Consider the following 22553-nt stretch of genomic DNA (forward strand, 5'->3'; position numbering starts at 1 on the left):
ACCTGTGACCTCCCAGGCAGCAGAAGCGAGGGTCCTGGGAATCTTTCTAGATCTGGCTTCTAGTCCTTTCTCCACCACTTGAGAGCTGAGTGACTGGGCAAATGACTTACCTCAGTTTGTAAATGCCTGCACCTCAGTTTGCTTCTCTGTAAAATGGGGTTAGAGTCAGTGCCTCCCTCTACGGTTGCAGCGAGCATTGGAGGAAATAACCGTGTGAAGACGCTTAGCACATAGTAGGTGCTCATCGTCTGGTGCTGGATTGTGATCACGGTAACAATTTCAACAACCGGGAAGCACAGATCCCTGTGGATCCGTGTGTGGGGCGGGGCAGGGCGTTTATGGGGAGCGGGGTGGAGGGAACAACTCAGCCAGCCTCCGCGGCGGCCAGAACTCCAGGACCGGGCTGTTGCGTCACCCCTCCCTCCCCCTCCCCCCTGCAGGGCGCGTGTCAGAGGCGCAGGTGTCCGCGGCCCCGTGCAGCCGCATCCCTTACCGCCTGGGCCGCCCCCGCGCCGCCTGCTGCGGGCGGTCCGCCCCGCGTCCTCCCCTAACCTTGGGTCTGGCCTGGCGAGCCGCGGGGGCCGGGAAAGTTTGAGTCACCGTAGGGGGCGGGCCCGTGACCCTGAACGGGGTGGGCTCTAGGACCCGCCTCGGGCTCCCAGCAGGGGGACCCCGCCTCGCCTCGCCTTGAGCCCCTGTCCCGAGCGCACGCACCGTCCGCGCGCCGCGCCGCAGCCGTAGCCGTGCACTGGGCGGCCGCGGAGCGCGCGGGACACACGGGACGGTCCGTTCGCCACGACCTGCGCCTCGGCCGCCGAGGCCCGTGGCCGCGCTCAGCACGATGCCCCCGGCGCTGCTCCTGCGGCTGCTGCTGGCCGTCTCCGCGGCGGCGGCCAGCGAGCCCGGGTCGGCGCTGGCCCCCGCCACGGGCGACGCCACCCTGGCCATCGTCTTCGACGTCACCGGCTCCATGTGGGACGACCTGGTGCAGGTGATGGACGGCGCCTCGCGCATCCTGGAGCGCAGCCTGAGCCACCGCAGCCGGGCCATCGCCAACTATGCGCTGGTGCCCTTCCACGACCCAGGTAGCGCTCCCACGGTGCCCTCCCCTGACCCAGAAGCGCCCACCGCGGCCCGTCCGCGCCCTGTGGCAGCGCTTAATCGCCCGCCCGCCCGCGGTGGCAGGCGCACCTGGACGCCCAGGGCTGCGCGCAGGCGGGGCGGGTGGGGCGCCTTCTGAGCGCTGGCGCGCAGCCCACCCGGGCACCGGGCACCAGGGCAGGTCCGACACCGCCCCGTCCTTCCCCGGGACCCGCAGTCCCCCGTCCCGCGCCTTGCGAGGTCAGGTGACTGGCAGAGAACTGGGGGGCGCTGCGTTCAAGTGCTGCGCAGCCACCTCCTGGCTGTGCGACTTGGGCAAGTGACCCCACCTTCTGGAGACTCACTTTCCTGGGTGAGAACTGCCTCCCAAAGTGCTGAGCCGTTGAAAGGAGGCATCGTGGACGAGCCTTTGCGTTTTCACTTTCTGTTAATTCTTAGAATCCGCGCCCAGCACGGGCTGGGAGGCCAGGAGAGCCGCTAGGCCAGGTGAACTCCCTCCTGCCCAGCTGGCCCGTCACCTGTTTCCCAGGGAAAACAGCAGCTCCCGCGGGCCAGGTCGCCTCACCCACAGCCCTGCTCCCACTGCCTGGTCCCCGCGCCCCAACACCTGTCCCCTCCAGCCCCTAACTCTCAGCTCAGTGTTGGGGACATGCGTTTGACAAGGGCCCCTGGGAGACCCCACTGTGGGGCCTTCTGGGAGAAACAGCTGAGGATGGTTCCCCACGTTCCTCTGAGCGAGAGGACGGCTCCCCCCAGCATTTCTCAATTAACAAACTCCGACTTACAGCACCAGGGGGGAGGGGAGCACGCCGAGCACCTGCCTGCCCACCTGCTGATCCCAGTTACTGTTTCACTGTTTGCTTTATCTCCTTGCGCCATCGACTCACCTTTCTATCAGAGGGTAGCTTTAGAAAGCCAAACTGAACAATCCAACTTGCAAAATTGTACTGCAAAGTGTTCTTGCGCTGAAAACCCACAGTGCCCAGGCTGTGAGGCGGCCAGCCCTGTGGGAAGAGTTTGCCCCCGTCACTCAGCATCACTCCGGATTCCGGAAGGATGGGCAGCGGTGGGTGTGACCCGACCCTGTAGTCCTCGGTCCCTCCGCTTCCAGGAGCTCCGGTTCCGGAGGGTCCAAAGCCCAGAGCCAGGGAGCTAGGAAGGTATTTCCGGGAGCATCCAAAGCACAGCTCCCCCCTCAGGGGCAGGGGCAGTCAGGTGGGGGAGCTGGGAAGATGTGAGGTGTGTCCTGGGCCTTCTGCTCAGACACAGGTCACCCCCCCTCCCCCAACTCTCTCCCTTCTGGATCATTCTTGGGCTTCCAATGCCATCCCCCTTCTCTTACACTTAGAGAAACTGAGGCTCAGGACATGAATGGGACTTACCCCAGGCCACCTGCCAGGGTGATGTAATTTGTCCCTAAAACGCTGGGCTGCAGTTGCAGAGCAAGGGAGCAGCCTGTTGGAACCCAACCTGGCGTCCCGGACTGGGCCTCCCGCGGGCTGTCCTCACTGCCCCCTCTCTGGCCATCAGCTTCCCTAAGCCCCCTTCCACCCCCTCCTCTCCTGTCCTCCTGGGTGCTGAGCGGGTGCAGGACGCTCCAGCCTTCACCCCATCCTCTGTGAAGCAGGGAACCAGCCCTCCTCCCTCCCGACAGGCACCCCAGGTCCAGGCATGGGGGGCGGCTCAGTGTTTATGGAGCCCCTGCTGTGTGCACAGCCTGTGAGCCGCCCAGGGTGAAGGGGCAGGAGCCAGTGGCTGCTGGAGACAAGGCAGACTGAGAGGAGGACGTGGCTGTGCTGGCGCAGGTGCACGGAGGGCTCCAAGCATTTCCCTGGCCGATGCCAGGCGCTGGGGACCCGGGGAAGCCGCGTGCTTCCTGAGCTCGCTGGGTGGCGGCTGGCGTGTGGGCACCGGTGGGTGGGAGGAGGGCTGAAATGGGAAAGCTGGGAGAGGCCAGATGGGTCTGGGCTCTGACTTCGGGGCTGAGGATCTGGAGCGGGGAGATTTCCTTCTATGGCTGTGAGCTGCCGCTGCAGGGATTGGAGCTGTGGTGTAGGTTAGCTGTGCCTTTTGAATCAGCCAATGGCATCCCTTTGGTGGAAGGGGAGCTGGAGAAATGGGGGTTTTAGCTGATTCTGCACCCCCCCGCCCCCCAGGGCTGCGTGCCTGCAGGAGCCTCTGCAAGGAAAGCCCCGTCCTCACCCCCAGGACCTGCCTGTGCGGGGCAGGTGGCGGAGGTTCTGGGCTGCTCTCGCGCGGAGATAAACCAGGACCTGTGCTTTGGCAAGGCGTTTCCAAGTGTGTAAATGAGGAAAGTGGAAAGTTCCCAAACTAGCGAGTTAGAATTTTGCTAATGGTTTCATTTTGGCCGAAAACGTGATTGTTTTCAGTGTTTCCTTATTAAAATACTGCAGAAGCATCTCGTCTTTTGTCTGCATCTTTTGATTTTTTTTTATTTTTTTTTTAGGATTAAGTTTCTCCAAGTGGAATTCTTAGGACATTTTTAGCACACGGAGTAGGTGGACGATCCTTCAAATTGTTTTACAAAATGTTTTGAGAGTTTAAACTTCTACCAGAAGCATTTGAGGGGCTGTTTCAGAGAAGCTGTGCCTACCACTGGGAATTAGGATAAAAACAGCCCCCCTCCCCCCAGTTCAAAAGATGGAAAATGGTATCTTCTTGCTTCCATTGCTAGTGAGGTTCAGTGCGTTTTCACGTGTCATGCGATTGTTTTTGGTGTGAATCTCTTTTGTAAATGTGAGTTCCTTTTCCCACTGGGTTTTTATTGGTTTTCTCATCAGTTGAGGACTTGATATTGATGATATTAACTGGATTTTGTCATGTGGTTAGTATTTTTCCTGGTTGTTGGCTTTTTGCATTGTTCGTCATTCCTGATGTTCTGAGGTTTAAATGTTTATGTTTTAAGTCTTAAATATAGTGGAATCCGCAGACGTATCCCTTTGTAATTTCTTGACTTTCATGCTTACGAAATACTTTTTTTTTTTTTCTATCACAAAATCAGTTAGGTACACGGTCTAAGCTTTTCCATTTATTTTCTCTTTTTCTTGTTGTATTTAATTCTTTAACCTGAAATTTAAAAAAATTGATGCATGGTGTAAAAAATAATCTACTGTAACTGCTTTAGAATGGAATAATTAATTGGTTAGATACATTTGGTTGAATAATCCATTCATTTGGATCCTGCCTTTATCTCAGATTACTCTATTAAGAATTTATTAATGATTATTTTTTTATCCTCTCCCCTAGGATATATATATATTTTTTAATTTTAGAGAGGGAAGGAGGGGGAGAGAGAGAAACAGCATGTGAGAGACAAACAGCAATCAGTTGCCTCCCGCGTGTGCCCTGACCAGGAATCGAACGGCAGCCTCTCTGGTGCCCGGGACGAGGCTCCAACAACGGAGCCACCTGCCAGGACCTCTGACAAGAACTGACCTGCGCTTCCCGTCCTGTCCCGTGGGGTGGCACTTCTCCTGGGAGCACATCAGAGTCACCATTCGGCTTCATCCTGTCTACTAAGAGGGCCCACCCTTCCTTGTATTCTTTTTTCTTAAAGTAAAACTCACCCCCCCACCCCCAGCTTTATTGAGGTGTAATTGGCACATTCTCTCGGGCTTGTTCACAGTGGAGAAGTGTTGACTCCATAGACTTGTAAATCGCAAAATGATTTAAGCAGCGTTAGCTAATACCTTCGTCCGTCACTTAATTCTTTCTTTTTTTTTCCGCGGCGAGAACATTTAAGATCTGCTCTCTTGGCAACAGCCAAGGATGTGACACGGTCTTACTGACTACAATCACACGCTGTACGCTAGAGCCCCAGCCCGTACCCATCTCATCATTGGACGTTCGTGCCCCTTGCCAGCATCTCCCCGTGTCCCCCCGTCCCCCAGCCCCTGGTAAACACCCGGGCTGTGTCTATGAATTCGGCTTTTTTTAGATTCCACATAGAAGGGAGACCATAGAGTATTTGTCTTTCTCTGTCTACTCATTTCACTTGGCACAGCGCCCTCCACGTTGGCACAGACAGGAGTTCCTCCTTCTAGCTGTATCTATTCATCAGCAGGCAGTTAAAAAAGTTTCATCAACTCTAAGTTTTAGAACAGCTGTAGATTTATAGGATTATTGCAAAGACAGTACGGAAAGTTCCCAGTTTCCCCACAACCAGTTTCCCCGTTATTAGCATCGTATGTTGGGCATTTACCACAATGAAAGGGTCGATAAAGATAGTTTTTTAGTAACTAAAGCCCGTTCTCTATCCACATGTGTGTCTTCGGTTTTTCCTTAATGTCGTTTTTCTGTCCCAGAATCCCATCCGGGGTCCTATGTTTCGTTCTCATGTCCCCTTAGGCTCCTCTTGGTGGTGACAGTGTCTCAGACCTTGCTTTCGACGAGCTTGACCAGCGTTGCTCTGGTGTCTGGTCCCTGAGCTGTGGTTTGTCCAATGTTTTTCTCCAGTCAGACTGGGCAGTGGGAGGAACATGCTCATCGCATTGTATCGAGCGCACGTGCTCTCAAGATGACTTCTCACTGTTGATGTTGACCTTGATCACCTGGCTGAGGTTGGCAGGTGTCTCTGCTGTGAAGTTACTTTATTTTTTTTCTTCCCTTTCCATACTGTCCTCTTGGGAGGGCAGCCCCTATGTGAGTAGGGGATGGAGCACGTATATAAGTCATGTGGATTCTTCTATATGAGAGACTTCTCTCTTCTCCCATACAGTTATTGGTTCAGTGTGGCTCCCGGATATTTACTGTATACTTTGGGCTATCACCTAATACTGCCTTATTTAGTTGCTCAATATTTCCCACCTGGGGTCGTCAGCAGCTCTTGCCCCTGGCTCCCGTGTGCCTTTGGCATACCCCATTGTTGTATATATATTTTTAAGCACTATCTTACTTTCTGGCACTACGAGTGGGTCCAGATTCATTTGATACATGTCCTGCCCTGTCCTGGGATTAGCAATTTCTCTCAGGCACCCTGGTTCCTTTTATAGTAGTTTTAGAAACGAGGATCTGCGGGCTTGGGGTGCTGGTTGCTGCTAGGGTGTCATTGCTGCTAGAACCTAGCTGAGAGAGCAAGGAGGTAGATGTATATCGAAACGGTGCCTACATCTGTGTCTATAAATCTCTACGCAACGGTCTGTACGCACGTTGAGCTGAACATGAGTTCCTACCGATGCCTCCAAGCCTGTGTCTATGCGGATTGCTCTGACCTCCTGCCTTTGCTTACCTATGGCCTTCCATCCCCAGAGGGACAGACCCTCCACTCACGTAACTGCTCCCTCCCAGCGTGCTCGGGGGCTGGTGTCAGCGCTGTCCGCTCACACCCACGGAACAGCTTTGCTAAGCCGAGTCCAGTTCTTTTGCCTTGAGTCTGAAGGCTGCTCATTTCCAGAGTTCCCGAGGCCGGCACCATATGGATGTTCTTTCTGCCCCTCTTCTTCGTTTTCAAAATATCCGTGGACACTTCTTCTTTCCGATGAAACATAGAAAAACTCAATCAACGTCCCCCAAAAATGCTCGCTGTGATGTTGCTTGGAACGGCGTTCAATCTTGATTAGGGGAAGAGTTGTCATTTTTTAAAAATGTCGATTGTTTCCATCCCGGACACATGCCTCTCCCTTTAGCCACAGATTTCCTTCGTTTAGTGGAGATTTATAGTCTTTTCTCCCTCCACCCATTTCTTTTAAAAATCATCTCTAAATATTTGGTTTTTCTGTTACTATTTTGACCACGAATTTCTTTCCCATTACATTTTTTGCAAATGAGTATTGCTAGCATGTTGGAAAGCAATTCATTCTCATATATTTATTTTGCTTCCAACTTTCTTAACTGAAGTTTTTTTTTTTTTTAAAGCTAGTTCTATTTTTTTTTTGTGTGTGTAATGTCTTGAGTTTTCTAGGTTGACAGGCGCAGCCTGTCCAAATTATAACGCTGTCTCCTCTCCCCAGTCAGAGGTTTCCCCGCTAGAAATGGGTCGTGGTGTCACCGGCGGGAACTCCGGGGTCACTGCAGAATAAACGGGGTGGCTGGGCCGCTCTCGCCCCACTCGTGACCTCTCACTGTCCTGTGATGTCGCCCTTGTCTGTGGTTTCCTCACCAGGTGAAGGACACGCTTCCATTCCTAATTTCCTAAGGGTCCCACAAAACAGAAACACCCCAAAGCAGGAACAAACCCACGGGGATGGACGCTGCCTGTAGCCCGGGACTTCCCGTCTGTGCTGAGCCGGTCTGCTGCCGACCTGTGGCTGGGGTTCCTCGTTTTGAACTCTTTCCACATCCCTTGCCTGCGCCCTGCTGGGTCGGCTGGTGGGTGCTTCTTTAAGATACCGCTGGAGGTGACGCGCCAGTGTTTCTTGTAGGAGTTTTGCATTTTGTTTCAATGCATAGAATCAATAAGGGCTATTCTTCCTTTGTGGTCTTGTTTTAGTATCCGGGCTTAGCTCTTTCGGTTAATGAATTCAGTTTCCGTCCATGTTGCAAAATTAGTACAGCCTTGTAAATATTCCACTAATTCTACTCTCAAGGGATGCAAACACTTTTTAATAGTGTTGTGTCCTTGCAGATCGTGTGTGTCATTCCCTCACATACATATATATATCCCCTTACTTTTTTTTATTTTAGAGAAAATGGATTGTACTGTGCATCCTGCTTGCAGCTTGCTTCCACCCCCCCCCCCATGATGAATCATAGATTTCTTTCTCTATCAGGAAATGGAGACCCACCTCACTGTTTTGTTCTGTTTTTAAAACACACACACACACATTTTAATTTCAGAGAGGAAGGAAGAGGGAGAGAGAGAGAAGCACCAGTGATGAGAGTGAATCATTGATTGGCTGCTTCCTGCACGCCCCGCACCAGGGATAGAGCCCAAACCCGGGCGTGTGCCCTGACTGGGAACCAAACTGGGACCTTCTGGTTCATGGGGAGACGCTAACCACTGATCAACACCAGCTGGGCCCACTTCACTGTTTTTAATGACCACAGAAGACACTACCGAAGGGACCTCAATTTATCTTAGTCTTACCTGGATTTACCCAGGGATTCCCATATGGTGGCAAATGGGTGGCCTTCCGTTTCTCTATAATAAATGCAGACATATTTGCTGACACATCTGTAGGCGAGGGCCCCAGAAATGCAGTCGCCTTATGAAAGCCTCTGGTCATTTTCAGTTTTGACAGCTGTTACCAAACCGTCCTCCACGCACACGGCACCGTTATGCCCTCCTGCCAGCAGGGTAGGAGCCTGCGTTTTGCCCACACCTCTGCTGCACCTGGGGACCTCACGCTCCCCTTTTTGGTGGAGGGGGTAGGTGAGCAATGTGACCCCGTTCAGTGTCTGATTGTCAGGGAGTCTGAGCATCTCCTCTGGGCCCCAGGTCCGCCGCCAGCTTTGCTCGGTGGTTTAGTCAGCCAGGGGCGTGGGTGCAGCAGGCAGAGCAAACGTGGTCCGTTTACAGACCGGCCTGTGAGCTGGGCGGCCCGGCTTCTGGCCGCACGGTCTGCGGGGTGTGTGTGTGTGTGTGTGTGTGTGTGTGTGTGTGTGTATTGTGACTGACTATTACCCAGCTTTTCATCATGAAATAGACACCATCAGTCTTGCCCCGAGGGGAAAACCCAGCCCCTTGGCCCCGGTGCTCCTCCGCGTGGAGGCTTGGAGGTCTGAGCTGTGCGCTGCTCCGAGGATGGCTGCCACATCTGCCCAGCTGTTTGGCACATGCCTGCCTCCAGTCACGAACCTCCCTCCCCCGCAGGATCGGGCAGGAGGGACTGGGAACAGGTTCCCGGGTGGTTGGGGAGCTTGGATCTGGGCTCAGACAAGCCCCGGTGTGAACCCATCTCTGCGGCTTCCTTGTTGTACGACCTCGGCAGCCCTTTTGCCGCCTGGGCCTCAAAGTCGCGTCTATGACATGGGGGTGATAGTAGACTTCGTAGGTTGCTGCACGTTTTTTTCTGAGTGAGTGCATACAAAGTGCGTAGAAGGTAACTGGGGACTTCGTAAATATTAACCCAGTGGTAGCTGCCATCACCATCATCATCATCATCGCCATCGCCACCGCCACCAGTGCTGCAGGCAGTATATGGCTTGTGGCAAAGGGCACAGGCTTGGAACCAAACTCGGGCGTAGTTCTAAGTTGAATCGAGTCCTCACACAGTTCAAGTCCTCTCCGCATCCTCCGCATGTGACTTTATTTGGAAACGGGGCCATTGAAGATGTCCTGGATTAGGATGAGGTCAGACTGCAGTGGGGCGGGCCAGCGTGCCCGAGGGCCTTATAAGAAGCGAAGGGACAGAGGCACCCAGGGAGGAGGCCCTGTGACAGCCGGCAGAGTTGGAGGGATGATGTGACTGCAAGTCCAGGAACAGCTACCTTGCCAAGTAGAACCGTGACCGGAATCGGCTCCCTGTGACCCGTCTTGATCTTCCATGAAAGGAGGCGCAACCTTCAGCCCTCAACTCCCCCAGCAGGAAGCACAGAGACGGCAGACAAGGGGGAGGGGGTCCTTCCAACTGGAGGACGGCTCATTGGTGATAACCCACAGTCCCAACTCCATTTCTCACGTTGCTGCAAAGGGGGGAGAACGGCTCCAGCGCCGGGAGCCGTCGGGACAGGCTGACATGGATGACAGTTCATGACGCGGGGCGCAGGGCCCACAGTCACAGCCGCGCCCTGCGGCGCCTCACCCGGTGTGCAGCCCCCCGCAGTCGCTGCCGATTCCTGAGCAGGGTCACGTGAGCAAAGCCGGGCACCAGGATGGTGGTTCCACCTTGGCAGGTGGACAGACCAGAGGCGGGGACATCTGGGAAGGGAAGACAGTAACGAGGTGACTGAATTTGCAGCCAGTGTCTTCACGAACGGCCTTGTCTTTGACCCAGACATTCTGCTCACGGGCCTCCCTCCAAGGAAACGAACTGCCGCTCTCATGTGAGGTATGGGAAGACGTTCTCGGTGACATTGTTCGTGATAAAAATTGGAGCGAAGACAAGATGGGATTAGGCAGGCCCGTTATTAGATGTTTATACAAAGGAAGGCCTTGGCAGCCGTCACAGGTGGTTTTGGGCCGAGGACTTGGCCTCCTGGAAAGATGCTCGCAATATGCTGTTCAGAGAAAAAAAAAAAAAAAGTTAAAAATAGTGTGTTATTTACACTTACATAAAAGTCTGCTTACAGGGGTCTGCACTTATGGAAGATTGTGGAGAGCAGCGAGTGTTTGGACAGGCTCAAGCCTTGGACTGAGGAGAGGGCACAGTCCTCTCATGGCCACGTGCAAGTCCCAGCTTGGAGGGCAGGGCCCTCCCAGCACAATCATAGCCAACAGCTATGGTTGTGAGCTTGAACCTATGGTCCGAACACGTGGCCCCACGTGCCTGAGTGATGTGGGCTCGATAGAGTTCAGGTGAATGTAGTTGAGTAGGCTCGAAACCCAGGAGAATGTTGTAAACATCTTGGCCACGCCCTTACTTTGCCTCGTGGATTCTGGCTATAAAATAAAGACACGGCTTGTGGTCCCTGGCCTGTCTCTCCATCTGGGAACAGCGTCCCATCCAGACCCAGCTTTCTTGTCTGTCTTTTCTCCATCCTTTACCTCCTCGCCCCCCTTCAGGGTCACTGAACCAGGCTGAGCTGGCGTGGCACATAAGGCGCCCTGGGGCTGAGTATGCCGTGGCTGTGCCAGCTCGCCACTGAAGATATACGTTTACAAATAAGCATACGAGTTTTGAAGGTTAGATGTAAAAATAGAAAGGACGATTTCTGGTTGGTGGGATCCCCTAGTTTGCCTGTCCAGGATTTCTGTGTCCAGTGCACAGGGGGTAAGTGTCAAGAGCTCAGATTCTGGAGTTGTGCAGACCTACATGCCTGTCCCAGCTCTGCCGCTTCCTGGCTGTGTGTCTTTGGGCAGGTACTTAACCTCTCTGGGCTTCCGTTTTCTTCTCTGTAAAATGTGCCTAAGCCTTGGACCTGGGGTGCCAGGGAGGACTCCGTGAGCTCATCCTCAGGACGCATCTCAGCACGTGGCCTGGTACTTAGTAAGTGCGGAGTCAACGTGTCACCAATGCCACACGTGAATTTACATGCATTTGTATTATTATGTGGCAAAGAAATAACAAACGTTGAATAAAATGATGGCTTTTCTTGGTCAAAGGAGGATTTGAGGACTCATTGGAGCAGGGCTGTCCTTGCCTGTCTGCCTCCCGTGAGGCTGCGGGCTGGAGCGTGGATAAGAACTTGTTCGTGTCAGCAGGGCCAGCCCCATTCGCTGAGCCTCCGCCCGTGCCAAGCTCCCTGCCAGGCGTTGCCCTGCCTCCTGGCTGCACTGCGTCCTCGCGCTGGTCCTCAGCGAGGATGGTATTCTCCGCCTCGTGTTGCAGATGGGGAGACGGAAGCCAGGGACAGTGAAGTAAGCGCCGAGAGGCCCCATGGCCGGTGCAGGGCGGAGCCAGGAGTCCAGGCAGCTCCGTCTGAGGTCAAGGGCCGAGAGCTTGGCTGCAGGCATTGCTGTTCAAGGCGGGAGGGGGGCGGCGGGCGCAGGGAAGGCTCGGTGAAGTCCAGCGCAGGCACGGAAGGGGGTGCTGGGCGTGATGGGTAAATGCAGAGCACGGAGGCTGGGGCCTGGAGTGTGGGGTGCTCTCAGAGTGTACGGCCGACAAGCTGCGGTCTGGACGCCTCCTCAATGGTGGATGAATGCTGGGTGATTCCACCGGCTCTCTGCTAGGGTCTGCTGACCAGTTAATACGTGTGGGGACTTTGGGGTGACTGGAATTTAGAATTCTTAAACTAAAAAATAGTCCATTGCTAGAGTTCACCAAGGAATCAAATGAACAATTTTTCTTCTTTTAAAAAAATATATATTTTTATTGATTTCAGAGAGGAAGGGAGAGGAAGAGAGATTGAAACATCAATGATGAGAAAGAATCATTGATCAGCTGCCTCCTGCACGCCCCCTACTGGGGATCAAGCCCGCAACCAGGGCATGTGCCCTGACTGGGAATCGAACCGTGACCTCCTGATTCATATGTTGATGCTCAACCACTGAGCCACACCGGCCAGGCAACAATTTCTCAAAGAGATCAGATGTCTGAAAAACTTCGCAAACTCCTATCATCCACATGGCCAGCATGGCCAGTTGAAAGTCTAGTCTGTTTCTGTGTCTTTCAATTACTGCCATTGGGGGGGTGGGGGTGGGGGGATTTTTTTTACTAGGAAACATTTCAAATACGTACAAAGTAAGCAGAGAGTACAATGAATTCCCACATACGCATCACCCCGCATCACTGAATATCAGGAAAACGCTGCCATTCTTGTCTATACCTCCTCCCACCCGCCACCCTACCTCCCCCCCCCCTCAGGGATCATTTTTATAGTTCGTTTCTTACGAGGTGAAATTTACATACATTGAAATGCACAAGTCCCCGCTTCCCATTCTGACACGGATGCAGCTGGGGCACCCACACTCCTATCACAATATAGAACGTCTCCTTTGCGTCTCCCTGCCCCCTAGACACCCTCTGTCCTGGTTTTTTCACCTTAGGGGAGTCTGCCTGCTCCAGAAGGTTCTATAAATGGAACCATGTAGTGTGCACGCTGTGTCTGGCTTCCCTCCTGCAGCGTGACGTCTGTGAGATGCACCGTGTAGCTGCCTGCACTGGTAGCCTGTTCTCTCTCCTTGGGAGCAGGCTGTGATGATGTGAACATACCGGAGTTTGTTTATTCATTCACCAGTGACGGACGGCTGGCTTCTTTCCATTTCGGGGCCCTTAGGAGTACAGCTGCTGTGAGCGGTTGAGCACATGTCTGGTGGACGCGTGTTCTCATTTCTCTTGGGTAAATACCTGGACGCGGACGGACTGGGTCGTGCGGCAGGTGCACGTTGAATGTTTTGGAGATTTCCATCGGTCTCCCGGAGCGGCTGACGGTTCTGCGTTGCCACCGGCCGTGGGTGCAGGTTGCGGTTGCTCTGTGTCCCCCCAGCGTTGGGTGCAGGCAACCTTGGTGGCTGGATTCTGCTCCTTTTAAATGAGCTAATATACGGGTGGAGTTTCTGGGAGATGTTCCCCTGGCTGATCAGCGGGGTGTTGCACGGTCGCTGGGAGGTCCAAAACATGATGTGCTCAATGCTGTTCCTGTGTCTTCCCAGAATTCCTTCCCCACCGACGATCAGGGCGGTTCCTGGGGGCGTTGGGGTCACAGAAGATGGGGCACTGCGGTTGTGAGGGAGGAGCTGGGCTGCCCGTGCCTCAGCTCTGCACGCCCCTGGAGCTCCGGGCCTGCTTGGAGCACGCAGGGGGCCAAGCGGTCTGCCCCGCTTACAGGCCTGGAAGCTGCTCCCTCACCACGTCCCATTTTGCAGGGGGTCCCTGAGGCCCAGACCTCGGCCCCTCTCACCACGGGGGGCACATCGTGGAACTGCTGCCCCAGCCATGCAGGCCGTGCACCTGGGGGTCCACGCCCACCTGCCCCCTCTCTTTCCCCTGCAGACATTGGCCCTGTGACCCTCACGGAGGACCCAGCGGTGTTCCAGAGGGAGTTGAGAGAACTCTACGTGCAGGTGGGCTGTCCTGCCCCTGGCTGCTGGCTCTCTGGGCCTTTCTTCCCGGGCCCTGCCAGAGGCCAAGGTCTTCTCAGACGCCCGGGGGCCAAGATGGGCTTCTGGCAAGGGCCAGTACCTGCCTCCCCGCTCTGCCTGGACCTGCACCGTGTGCCTTCGGGGTCCTTCCTCTTATTCAGTGACCAGGTACCTGCAGGAGGCCCTGTGCCTGGCACATAGTAGGTGCTTATGATTTAGTGAATGGACAGAGGGGTGGCAGGAGGGTGTGGTAGCTGAGAGGATCCGAGAAGTTCCAGTTCAGACCCCAAACCCAGGCTCCAGACCGGGCCAGCTGCCCCGTGGCCACCTGAGCTTCTGTGCTGCACTGCACACCCTGGTTCGGCATCTGTCCTTGCCCCGCCCCCTGCGCCCCTCCTTCGAGACCAGGAGCTTCCTGAAGGCAGGGACCCGAGGGCCCAGAACAGGGCCGGGACAGAGAGGGTGAAGGTGGGGTGAATGTGTGAGCCCAGGAGAGAGGCGTTTACTGCAAAGGAACCACGTGCAGACGTGCTGCTGGGCTGGGCTGCAGACCCGGGTGGCACAGGGCCGGCTTCCTGCTCCAGAGAGCGCCCGGCTGGTGGCAGGGAGGGGAGGCAGGTGTGTGTGTGTGTGTGTGTGTGTGTGCATTTGGGATGCATGCAGGACAGGGGTACACAGAGGGTTTAGGGAGGCAGTTTTGAATGCTTTCCTAGCGCCCACCTCTCCTCCTCCTGGCCTCCCTTCCCCCTCAGTCCTCCAGGCCTTGGCTGACACGTGGCTTCTTTGGGGCCTCTGTTGGATGTCCCCGTGCTCCCTCCCTCCTCCCACATTTGTAACACTCATCACGATGGTAATTAAATCATCGTGTTGTGCTTATTGATGTGGCGTCTGCCTCCCACACCGAGCCCCTGGGCAGGCCCGTCACTCCTGCGCGGCTGCGTGAATGAATGATGCTGAGCATCTGAGGTGAAAGCCGGTGGGTGCTGCGTTGTGTGTCAGGATGGGGACTGACCCCTGGCTGGCAGGACAGAGGCAGCTCAAGCGATCCCCCCTCCTGCTGGTTTCGGAGGTGCTCCTAGTGGGTCCCCCTAGGGGAGGCGGGCAGCGGCTGCTGACACGCCCTGTCCTCCAGGGAGGCGGTGACTGCCCCGAGATGAGCGTGGGGGCCATCAAGGCCGCCGTGGAGGTCTCCTACCCCGGCTCCTTCATCTTCGTCTTCTCAGACGCCCGGGCCAAGGACTATCACAAAAAGGATGAGCTGCTGCGGCTCCTGCAGCTGAAACAGTCGCAGGTGAGCGAACCGCCCGGGGGCTTGCGTGTGGGGACTGCAGGGGAGCTGGGGTCTCCAGCATGGGCATCCCTGAGCCCCGACGACAGCAAAGTCCAGGTGCTTCTTGTCTACCACCCGGGGTCCAGCCTCCGCCAGCCACGCCGGCCACCCCCCAGCCCCGAGCTGGTCTGGTGAACTCCAAGTGTGTGCTCATGCTCCGGGTCCCCGCCCGCCAGGGCCCGCGCCTCCCCGGGGAGGCCCGTCCTTGACAAACCCCACACCGCTCTCGCCTTACACACCCTGTCAGTGTCCGCACCATCCGTCTTCCTCCTGGCGCCCCGTCTCAGGACCTGGCTGGCTGAGGGGAGGGGGAGGGCTGTGGTGGGGACGCAGAGGGCTGCTGCTGGACATCCTGGGGCGGGACAGCTGCTCTGTGGTCCCATCGACGACAAACTCGGTTCTTCTAACTCTGCAGCCTCAGGGCCCCTCGGAGCAGAGTCGATTTCCATTCCCTTCCTTGTAAGCTGAATAGCCGCTCCGGTTCATGGCGTACCTTCGTGTTCCCGGGCCTGCGCCGACCCCTTGGCCTGCGCCAGTCCTGACCCCGCACCGCCCGGGGGGGTGCTCTTCTCCCCATTTGACAGATGTGTCACCTGAGCCCAGAGAGGAGAAAGGGCTCGCCCCGTCCCTCCTCCCTGTTTCGTCCCTGCCACTCACAGCCGAGGGAGGTGGCCGGGGAAGCCATGAGCCAGGCTGCGTGTCCCTCTTCCAGGTGGTCTTCGTGCTGACAGGGGACTGTGGTGACCGCACGCATCCTGGCTACCTGGCCTACGAGGAGATCGCTGCCACCAGCTCTGGGCAGGTGTTCCACCTGGACAAGCAGCAGGTGACCGAGGTGAGCCTTCCCTGACGTCCTGTGTCTCGGGCGTCGGGTCGCCATCACAGGTGAGCGGTGCCGAGTGTGGGGCTGGCCACGGTCCGGACTCACTCAGGTCGGCACCGACCCGGTGTCTGCGTCCTTGTCTCGCTCTCGGACCCGTGCCTGCCCTTCCTGTCCCCCGGGCCCCATCGGCCACCCAGGGCTCCCCCCGCTTTCCCTCTGTGCCGCAAGGCCATTCCTTCCCAGGAGCCAGAGGGGTCCTTCCAGGACCTGCCGGGCAGTTTTCACAGGCAGGAGCAAGAACACTCCCTGCCGTGGTGTAAATCCTGCCTTGGCTCCCTTCGCGCTGCCCCGGGAGCTCGCTGAGCAGAGCTGGAAAGGGACGCTCAGGCCGACGTTCTCGAGCCCGTGAGCTGGCTCCAGCATCCCGCTGGATTCCTCTGAAACAGATCCCACACACAGGCCCTCCTGTTGTCCCCTGGGAAGGTGCACACCTTCTCTGACCGCTGCCTCTCTGATCCCTTCACCTGGGTTCGCCCCTTTGCCCGCCGCCCCCGCCCTGCTGGCCTCTGCTATTGCTGCAGGGCCCCTGTCTTTCCTACCCCAGGGCCTTTGCTTATGCGCCTTGTTCTCTGCACTCTGCCTTCTGGCTCCTGCTCATCTTCCCAGTCTTAGCGGAAATACTCCTCCTCAGGGAGACCTTCTGACTGCCCGTCAAGATTAAGTCTCCTTTCCTGCCCTCCCCGTGCGGCTCTGCATCACTGTAATTTTACAACCGTGAGCTCCCCGAGGCTGACCCCACCCCCCACCCCCCACCCCTGTTCTCTCCCTTGAGGCAGGGAACCTGGGCGAATCCACCCGCTCATGGCCACGGTGCCAGACTTCCTGCCCGGGAGCCTGGCTACTGTATCCCCAGCACCTCGTCCAGCCACCAGCGCAGAGCAGGTGCTTGGTGAATGGCCGGGGAGTGGACAGACGGGGTCCCTTGTGCCTGAGGCCCTGGGAGGAGAAGGCAGCCCCACGTCTCCTGCTGGAGAGGGTTTCTTGTCTTGCGTATTTATGTTCTGAAGGGAACGGGCCAGGCGTGTTTGGATTAGCGTCTTAACTCCCTGTTGGCAGATGGCGTTCATGGTTCTCTGCGACACATTAGGCTGTGATTTTTGGCTTGTCCGTCTATTCTGGCCCGGAGCCGGCCAAGTCAGGGTGGAAGGCATTTCACAGTGTGGGGATGGCTTGGTCCGGTCCTTGTTTTTGGGGGAGACCTGCTTGGACAATTGCAGGGGAACTGGGGTCCTGCTAGGGCCACCGACAGGTGGGCAAGGACGGCTTGCCCAGGTGTGGGGCTGGGACCCCACCCCCCACCCCCCACCCTCCACCCCTGTTCTCTCCCTTGAGGCAGGGAACCTGGGCGAATCCACCCGCTCGTGGCCACGGTGCCAGACTTCCTGCCCGGGAGCCTGGCTGGGCAGCGCTCGGTGGGACCGCCGACGGCTAGGATTAGCCGCCTCCGGGTAGGGGCCTGGATCCCTCTCCTTCCTGGACACACAGCTCTGCCATTTGTTAGCTTAATGCCTTGGACCTGGCCCCTTCCAGATGTTCCCAGACATTCGGCAAAGCCTGGGAACGCGGCCGGGCAGCCAGGGCTGCGGTCATCCTTCCAGGAGGGGGACGGGGCCTTCGGCCCAGCCAAGGCGCTGCAGCTGGGAGGAGCCGCAGAAGCTGCAGCAGTCCCGCCGTGTGCAGCAGCCCTCCTACCTGTTCAGAGCGGGTCCAGGTGGCCGGGAGACACCTTCCGCGCTCCCGCCGCCCCTGGTTGACTGTGCACCTACTATGTGCCAGGGCAGCCGAAAGTGCTGGGCACAGAGGGATACTGTGTCTGGCGCAGGTCCCAGTGCTTTTGAGAATGGAGCTTTCTCCAGTTGTGGGGTTAGCCTCACGGAACCAGGGCCCCCCCCCCCCCCCCCCTGGCCAGGGGGATTTGCAGCCTTTGCCATCCCGTAGCAGACGGGGGAGGCAGGCAACACGGCCCCGGGGCCTGTCCTGAAATAGGCAGTTCTGATGGAGACTGAGCTGGGTCCTGGCTGCCACTTGCCCCAGCACAGCTGTCCTCCAGGCTTCCCACCCGCTCAGTACCCTGGGTCAGAATCTGTGGGCAGTCCCATCAGCCTGCAGCCTGCCTGGGCCCTGGGAAGCCCCGTGCCGGGGACCCAGACCCTTCCCCTGTCTGGCACCAGCAGGTGCTAATATGGAAAGTGCCCAGATTCTGTGCATCTGCTCGGCCAGGGGAAAGGTGAGGGCCTTCTGGGACAGTCAGGGGGTGGGGAGGGCCTGCCCAGGTGGTTCTGATTAACGGATCAGGAGGCACGGGCCCGGAGATGACTTCATCCTGGACCCTTCCCAGAGGAGGAGGTGGGGGAGCGTCAGGGCCACACGCTGGCTCAGACTCCAGCTGCCACCTGTGGGCAGTGTGCCCCAGAGCACAGCGTGAGCCTCTCTGAGCCTCCGTGTCCTCGCGCGCACCGCGGGGCTATGAGAGCCCCCGCCTGGTGAGACGGCAGTGAGGGCGCAAGGAAGACGCGCGTGGGAAGCCCTGGGCGCAGGGCCCGGCCGAGGGAGCCCTTGGCGAGGGTGGGTGACGGCTGTGACTGCGGCCCTGTGCTCGGGAAAGCAGGGCCTGGGACAGGTGCCCGGGGCGCCCAGTTGGCAGGGGCTAGAACTCTCCCTTCATCCATGCCCACCAGCTTCCTGAAGCTACAGGGCCCAGGATGGGGCCCTCAGTGTTCCAATCTGTGGCTCTGAGGCCCATTGGGGCCCTGGCTTCCCCTCTCTGCTGCTTCAGCTGCCTTGGCTGTCAAGTGTTGTGGGAGGAGCCTTGGGGGATGGCGGATCTGCCTGGAAGGGCTGACCAGCAGCCATCTGGCCAGGGTAGCAAGCCCAGAGTCTTCATTCCTTCCCCACCAGTGACAGAGATGGGCCCCCATGCACTGCTGGCTCCCAGGCCCCCGGTCCCGCTAACATCTGGAAGCCATTGCTTTCACCAAATAAACACCATGCTTGCTAGATGCAGGCTCTCTTCTCGGAAGGCTCCCTGGATTCCACTCTGAGCCCTGGGGGCATCGCGGGGGCCAGAAGGCCTTGCCCCCAGACCTGACCTCAATATGGGCAAGAGGGTCAGCCCATCCCCCTCTCCTCTCCCCACCCCCCACCCCCCAGACCTCCCAGCTCCTGAGTGGTGATGTGCTTACAGCACAGGCCCCGTGGGCAGGCCGCCTCCTGGCGAGGTCACTGGCATTCTGCCCCATCTCAGCCCTCCCCATGGCTCAGTAGCCTAAACTCCCGGGCCTCTTCCCTAAACAGAACATTCGAGAATGAGCTTAAAACAACAGTTGCAACACGGTAGCGGTGTGACTTGTCTGGGTAATTGTCCACTGTGCTGCCACCGCCCCCTGGCAGCTTTGCTCAGCTATGATTCCCCCCGGCCCCTGACAAGGCCTGGCCCCGGGGAAGACTGGTCCCAGAGCCGTTCCTGTGCCGCCGGGGGAGCCGCCTCACTGACTTTGCCAGCTTCTGTCCAGCTGGGAGCCCTGGCGGCGGCTTCCTCCCGGCCGCCCCCGCACGGATGAAGAATGTTGGTGAAGACAGGTGGGACCTTTTCAAGAGAAACATTACTTCGAAGGCCAGGCAAAACAGAAGATGGAGTAGCTCCAGGCCTAGGAACAGATGCTTTTCCAGAACACATCATTCTTAGCCCGTGTTAACTTAAATCTGGCTATAAAATCTAGGCACACAGGTTCTAGCTCAGTCTAAACAAATCATATACATTTTCTAAACCTTGGGCAAGTCTTCCAATTCCGTGCCTTTCCTTGGGAGATCGATGGGAGGCAGAGCTAAAGGAGAATGATTCAGAGCAAGCATGGCCAACAGATAGCATGCGAGACACCACTTTCTAATGTCATATCCATGGCAGACATTGCTAATCAATCACAGAGCTGTTTAAAATTGAGGCAGGATGTGGCTTCTTATTTCTTCTTCTAACAGTATTCCAGGAAGCCGATTCCTGTTGATTAGAGTTGCCAAGCAACAGGATACCACTATGGTTGCTCAGATATACAGTGGGGCCTTGACTTATGAGTGTCCCGACTAACGAGTTTTTCGAGATACGAGCCGCCTCTCGGCCGGTTTTTTGCTTTGAGTTGCAAGCTGAAATTCGGGTTACGAGCCAGCTTCAGATACCCCACCGCTAGTTGGTGCAGCGAACGTCACAGTGAACGCCACAACATCAGCCCAGCGTCACGTGTCTCCCTCGTTCACTTTTTGATTTGACTTACGAGTAATTTGAGTTACGAGCTCCGTCACGGAACGAATTAAACTCGTAAGTCAAGGCCCCACTGTATAGAAACGGGGTGGGGCAAAAGTAGGTTTACAGTTGTTGGTATGGAAGATAATACAATGTGTATTCTTTATAAGTGACTTTTACTTTAATAAATTACTACAAGGCCCTGCCTGTTGTGGTTCAGTTGGTTGGGCATCGTCCCGTGCATGGAAGAGTTGCTGGTTTGATTCCCAGTCAGGGTACATGCTCAGGTTTTGGGCTTGATCCCTGGTAAGGGGCAGCTGATCGATATTTCTCTCCCCCTCTCCCTTTCTCTTTAAAAATCAAACCCTAGCCAGTTTGGCTCGGTGGATAGAGCGTTGGCCTGCGGACTGAAGGGCCCCAGGTTCGATTCTGGTCAAAGGCACATGCCTGGGTTGCGGGCTCAGTCCAATGTGCAGGAGGCAGCCGATCAATGATTCCCTCTCATCATTTGCTGGGAGCCGGTCCATCCTTGCTGTTTCAAGGGACCTGGCATATATGGCATACGGTTCTTAATATGTTTGCTCACCTTCTTGGCGCTGTGTTTTAACCAAGGTCACCTCTCCGAGAAAGGTTGAATCCCCAGGTAGGGATTTTCCCCTGAAGTTAGAGAGGGAATAAAACCCCTCAACTAAGTGCCAGGCGGGTAATTAATCACTTTAACTATGAACAATCATGCTTAAGCTACATAATCTTTACTCCCTGGAATGGAGATAAGAAACGCCCTAACCTTTGTAATAGAGATTGATAGGATTGAATCAACTGGTATAAATACAGATGTAACAAGACAGCAAGAGACAGAAGTTAGAAGACAGAATTCAGAAGACAGAACCTACACGGAGCCTGGAGACAGAAGAGCTTCGCTGGAGAGAGCATGGCAGGGGATCCTGGACAGAGGCTGGCCTCAGAGCCTGGAGATGGAGCCTAGCGAGAGAACATGGCAAAAGATCCTGGACTGAACCTGACTACAGAAATATGGCAAGAGAACCTGACTAGAACCTGGTGACTGAACCTGGCTGGAGATCTCAGACAGAACCTGGCTGGAGAACCTAACAAGACAACATGGACACAGAACCTGGCTGGAGATCCTAAGCAGAACCTCTCTGGAGATTCAGACCAGAACTTGGCTGGAGATCCGGGCTAGAGATCCTGGCTAGGCTGCTGATCAACTGAACGCTGTCTCCGTGTCCTTCCTTCTTCGCCGACTCCATCCACACCTTTGGGGACCCCTGGACCCGCTGGGGTTGGACCCCGGCAATCATTGATGTTTCTATCTCTCTCTTCCTCTCCCTTCCTCTCTGAGATAAATAAAAATATATATATATTTTTAAAAAATCAATAAAAAGTCTTTAAAAAATTACTGTGAAAAATGTCAAAGATATAGAAAAATAAAAAGAACTTAGGTACCAGCTAGATCCAGCAATTAACATTTTAGCTCCACCTGCTTCATTTCTCTGTATACTTTTTGCTGAATGATGACACCTTATCCATAAATAATCCAGCATGGATTTTTAAAAAATAGTCTACAATATTACCGAATTAAGCGTACTTTGCTAGTATCATCTGATGTTGAGTCCACATTCAAATTTCCTCAGTGTCTTTTTGTTGTTGTTGTTAATCTTCACTCGAAATTTTTCCATTGATTTTTAGGGCGAGTGAAAGAGAGAGGGAAAGTCAGAGAGAAACATCGATGTGAGAAAAACACATCGATTGTTTGCCTCCTGCATGTGCCCCAGCCAGGGCTCGGGCTGGGGAGGAGCCCGCCACCGAGGTACGTGCCCTTGACCGGAATCAAACCCGGGACCCTGTGGTCTGCAGGCCGATGCTCTGCCCACTGAGCCAAACCGGCTAGGGCCCTCAAAATGTCTTTATAACCGTTTTTGCCCGATGGGACTTCATCACGGGCGGTGCATGTCGTCTGGTTGTCATGGCTACGGAGCCCTCTTACATCTGGAGCAGGCCACCCTCTGTACATGCCACTGGCTTGTCGATGAGGCACCGCCTTCATAATGTCCCATGTTCCGGATCCAGCTGATGGCTTCCTTATGGCGTGAACTTCGTCTCCTATATTTCCCCTGAACTGGGGGTTAGCGCTACACGCCTGTCTAGATGGAAGCCAACATGTTTGGCAGGAATAGTTCATAGCTGGTGCTGTGTGTATTCTCTATTACATCACACCAGCAGGCGAATGTCTGACTGTCCCACTCCTCCTGGAGAGAAGCGTGATTACTGGGTTGGGGTGTCGACAGCCAGCTCTCTGCATCGGAGGCCATGCGTGTCCCGTGTGACTCAGGTGGTCTGTGGGGTAGCGCTGGGGCTGCATGCGGACGTCCAGCCCCCCATCGCCCTTTCACCCACGGTGTGA

The 22553-nt window shown here is 55.9% G+C and overlaps 1 protein-coding gene across 1 annotated transcript in view; it reads left to right on the forward strand.

Annotated features, from left to right (window-relative positions):
- The first annotated feature begins 532 nt into the window (after window positions 1-532).
- Window positions 533-22553, forward strand: part of HMCN2 (hemicentin 2) — a 140217-nt gene continuing 118196 nt past the window's right edge. Inside the window, exons 1-4 of the mRNA XM_059658329.1 lie at window positions 533-1085; window positions 13596-13666; window positions 14817-14975; window positions 15727-15849. Of these exons, the coding sequence (XP_059514312.1) occupies window positions 842-1085; window positions 13596-13666; window positions 14817-14975; window positions 15727-15849 (597 nt within the window). The 5' untranslated portion in view covers window positions 533-841. The remainder of the gene's footprint in view (window positions 1086-13595; window positions 13667-14816; window positions 14976-15726; window positions 15850-22553) is intronic.

The sequence above is a fragment of the Myotis daubentonii genome, chromosome 11, assembly GCF_963259705.1.
Source record: "Myotis daubentonii chromosome 11, mMyoDau2.1, whole genome shotgun sequence".
NCBI lineage: Eukaryota > Metazoa > Chordata > Mammalia > Chiroptera > Vespertilionidae > Myotis > Myotis daubentonii.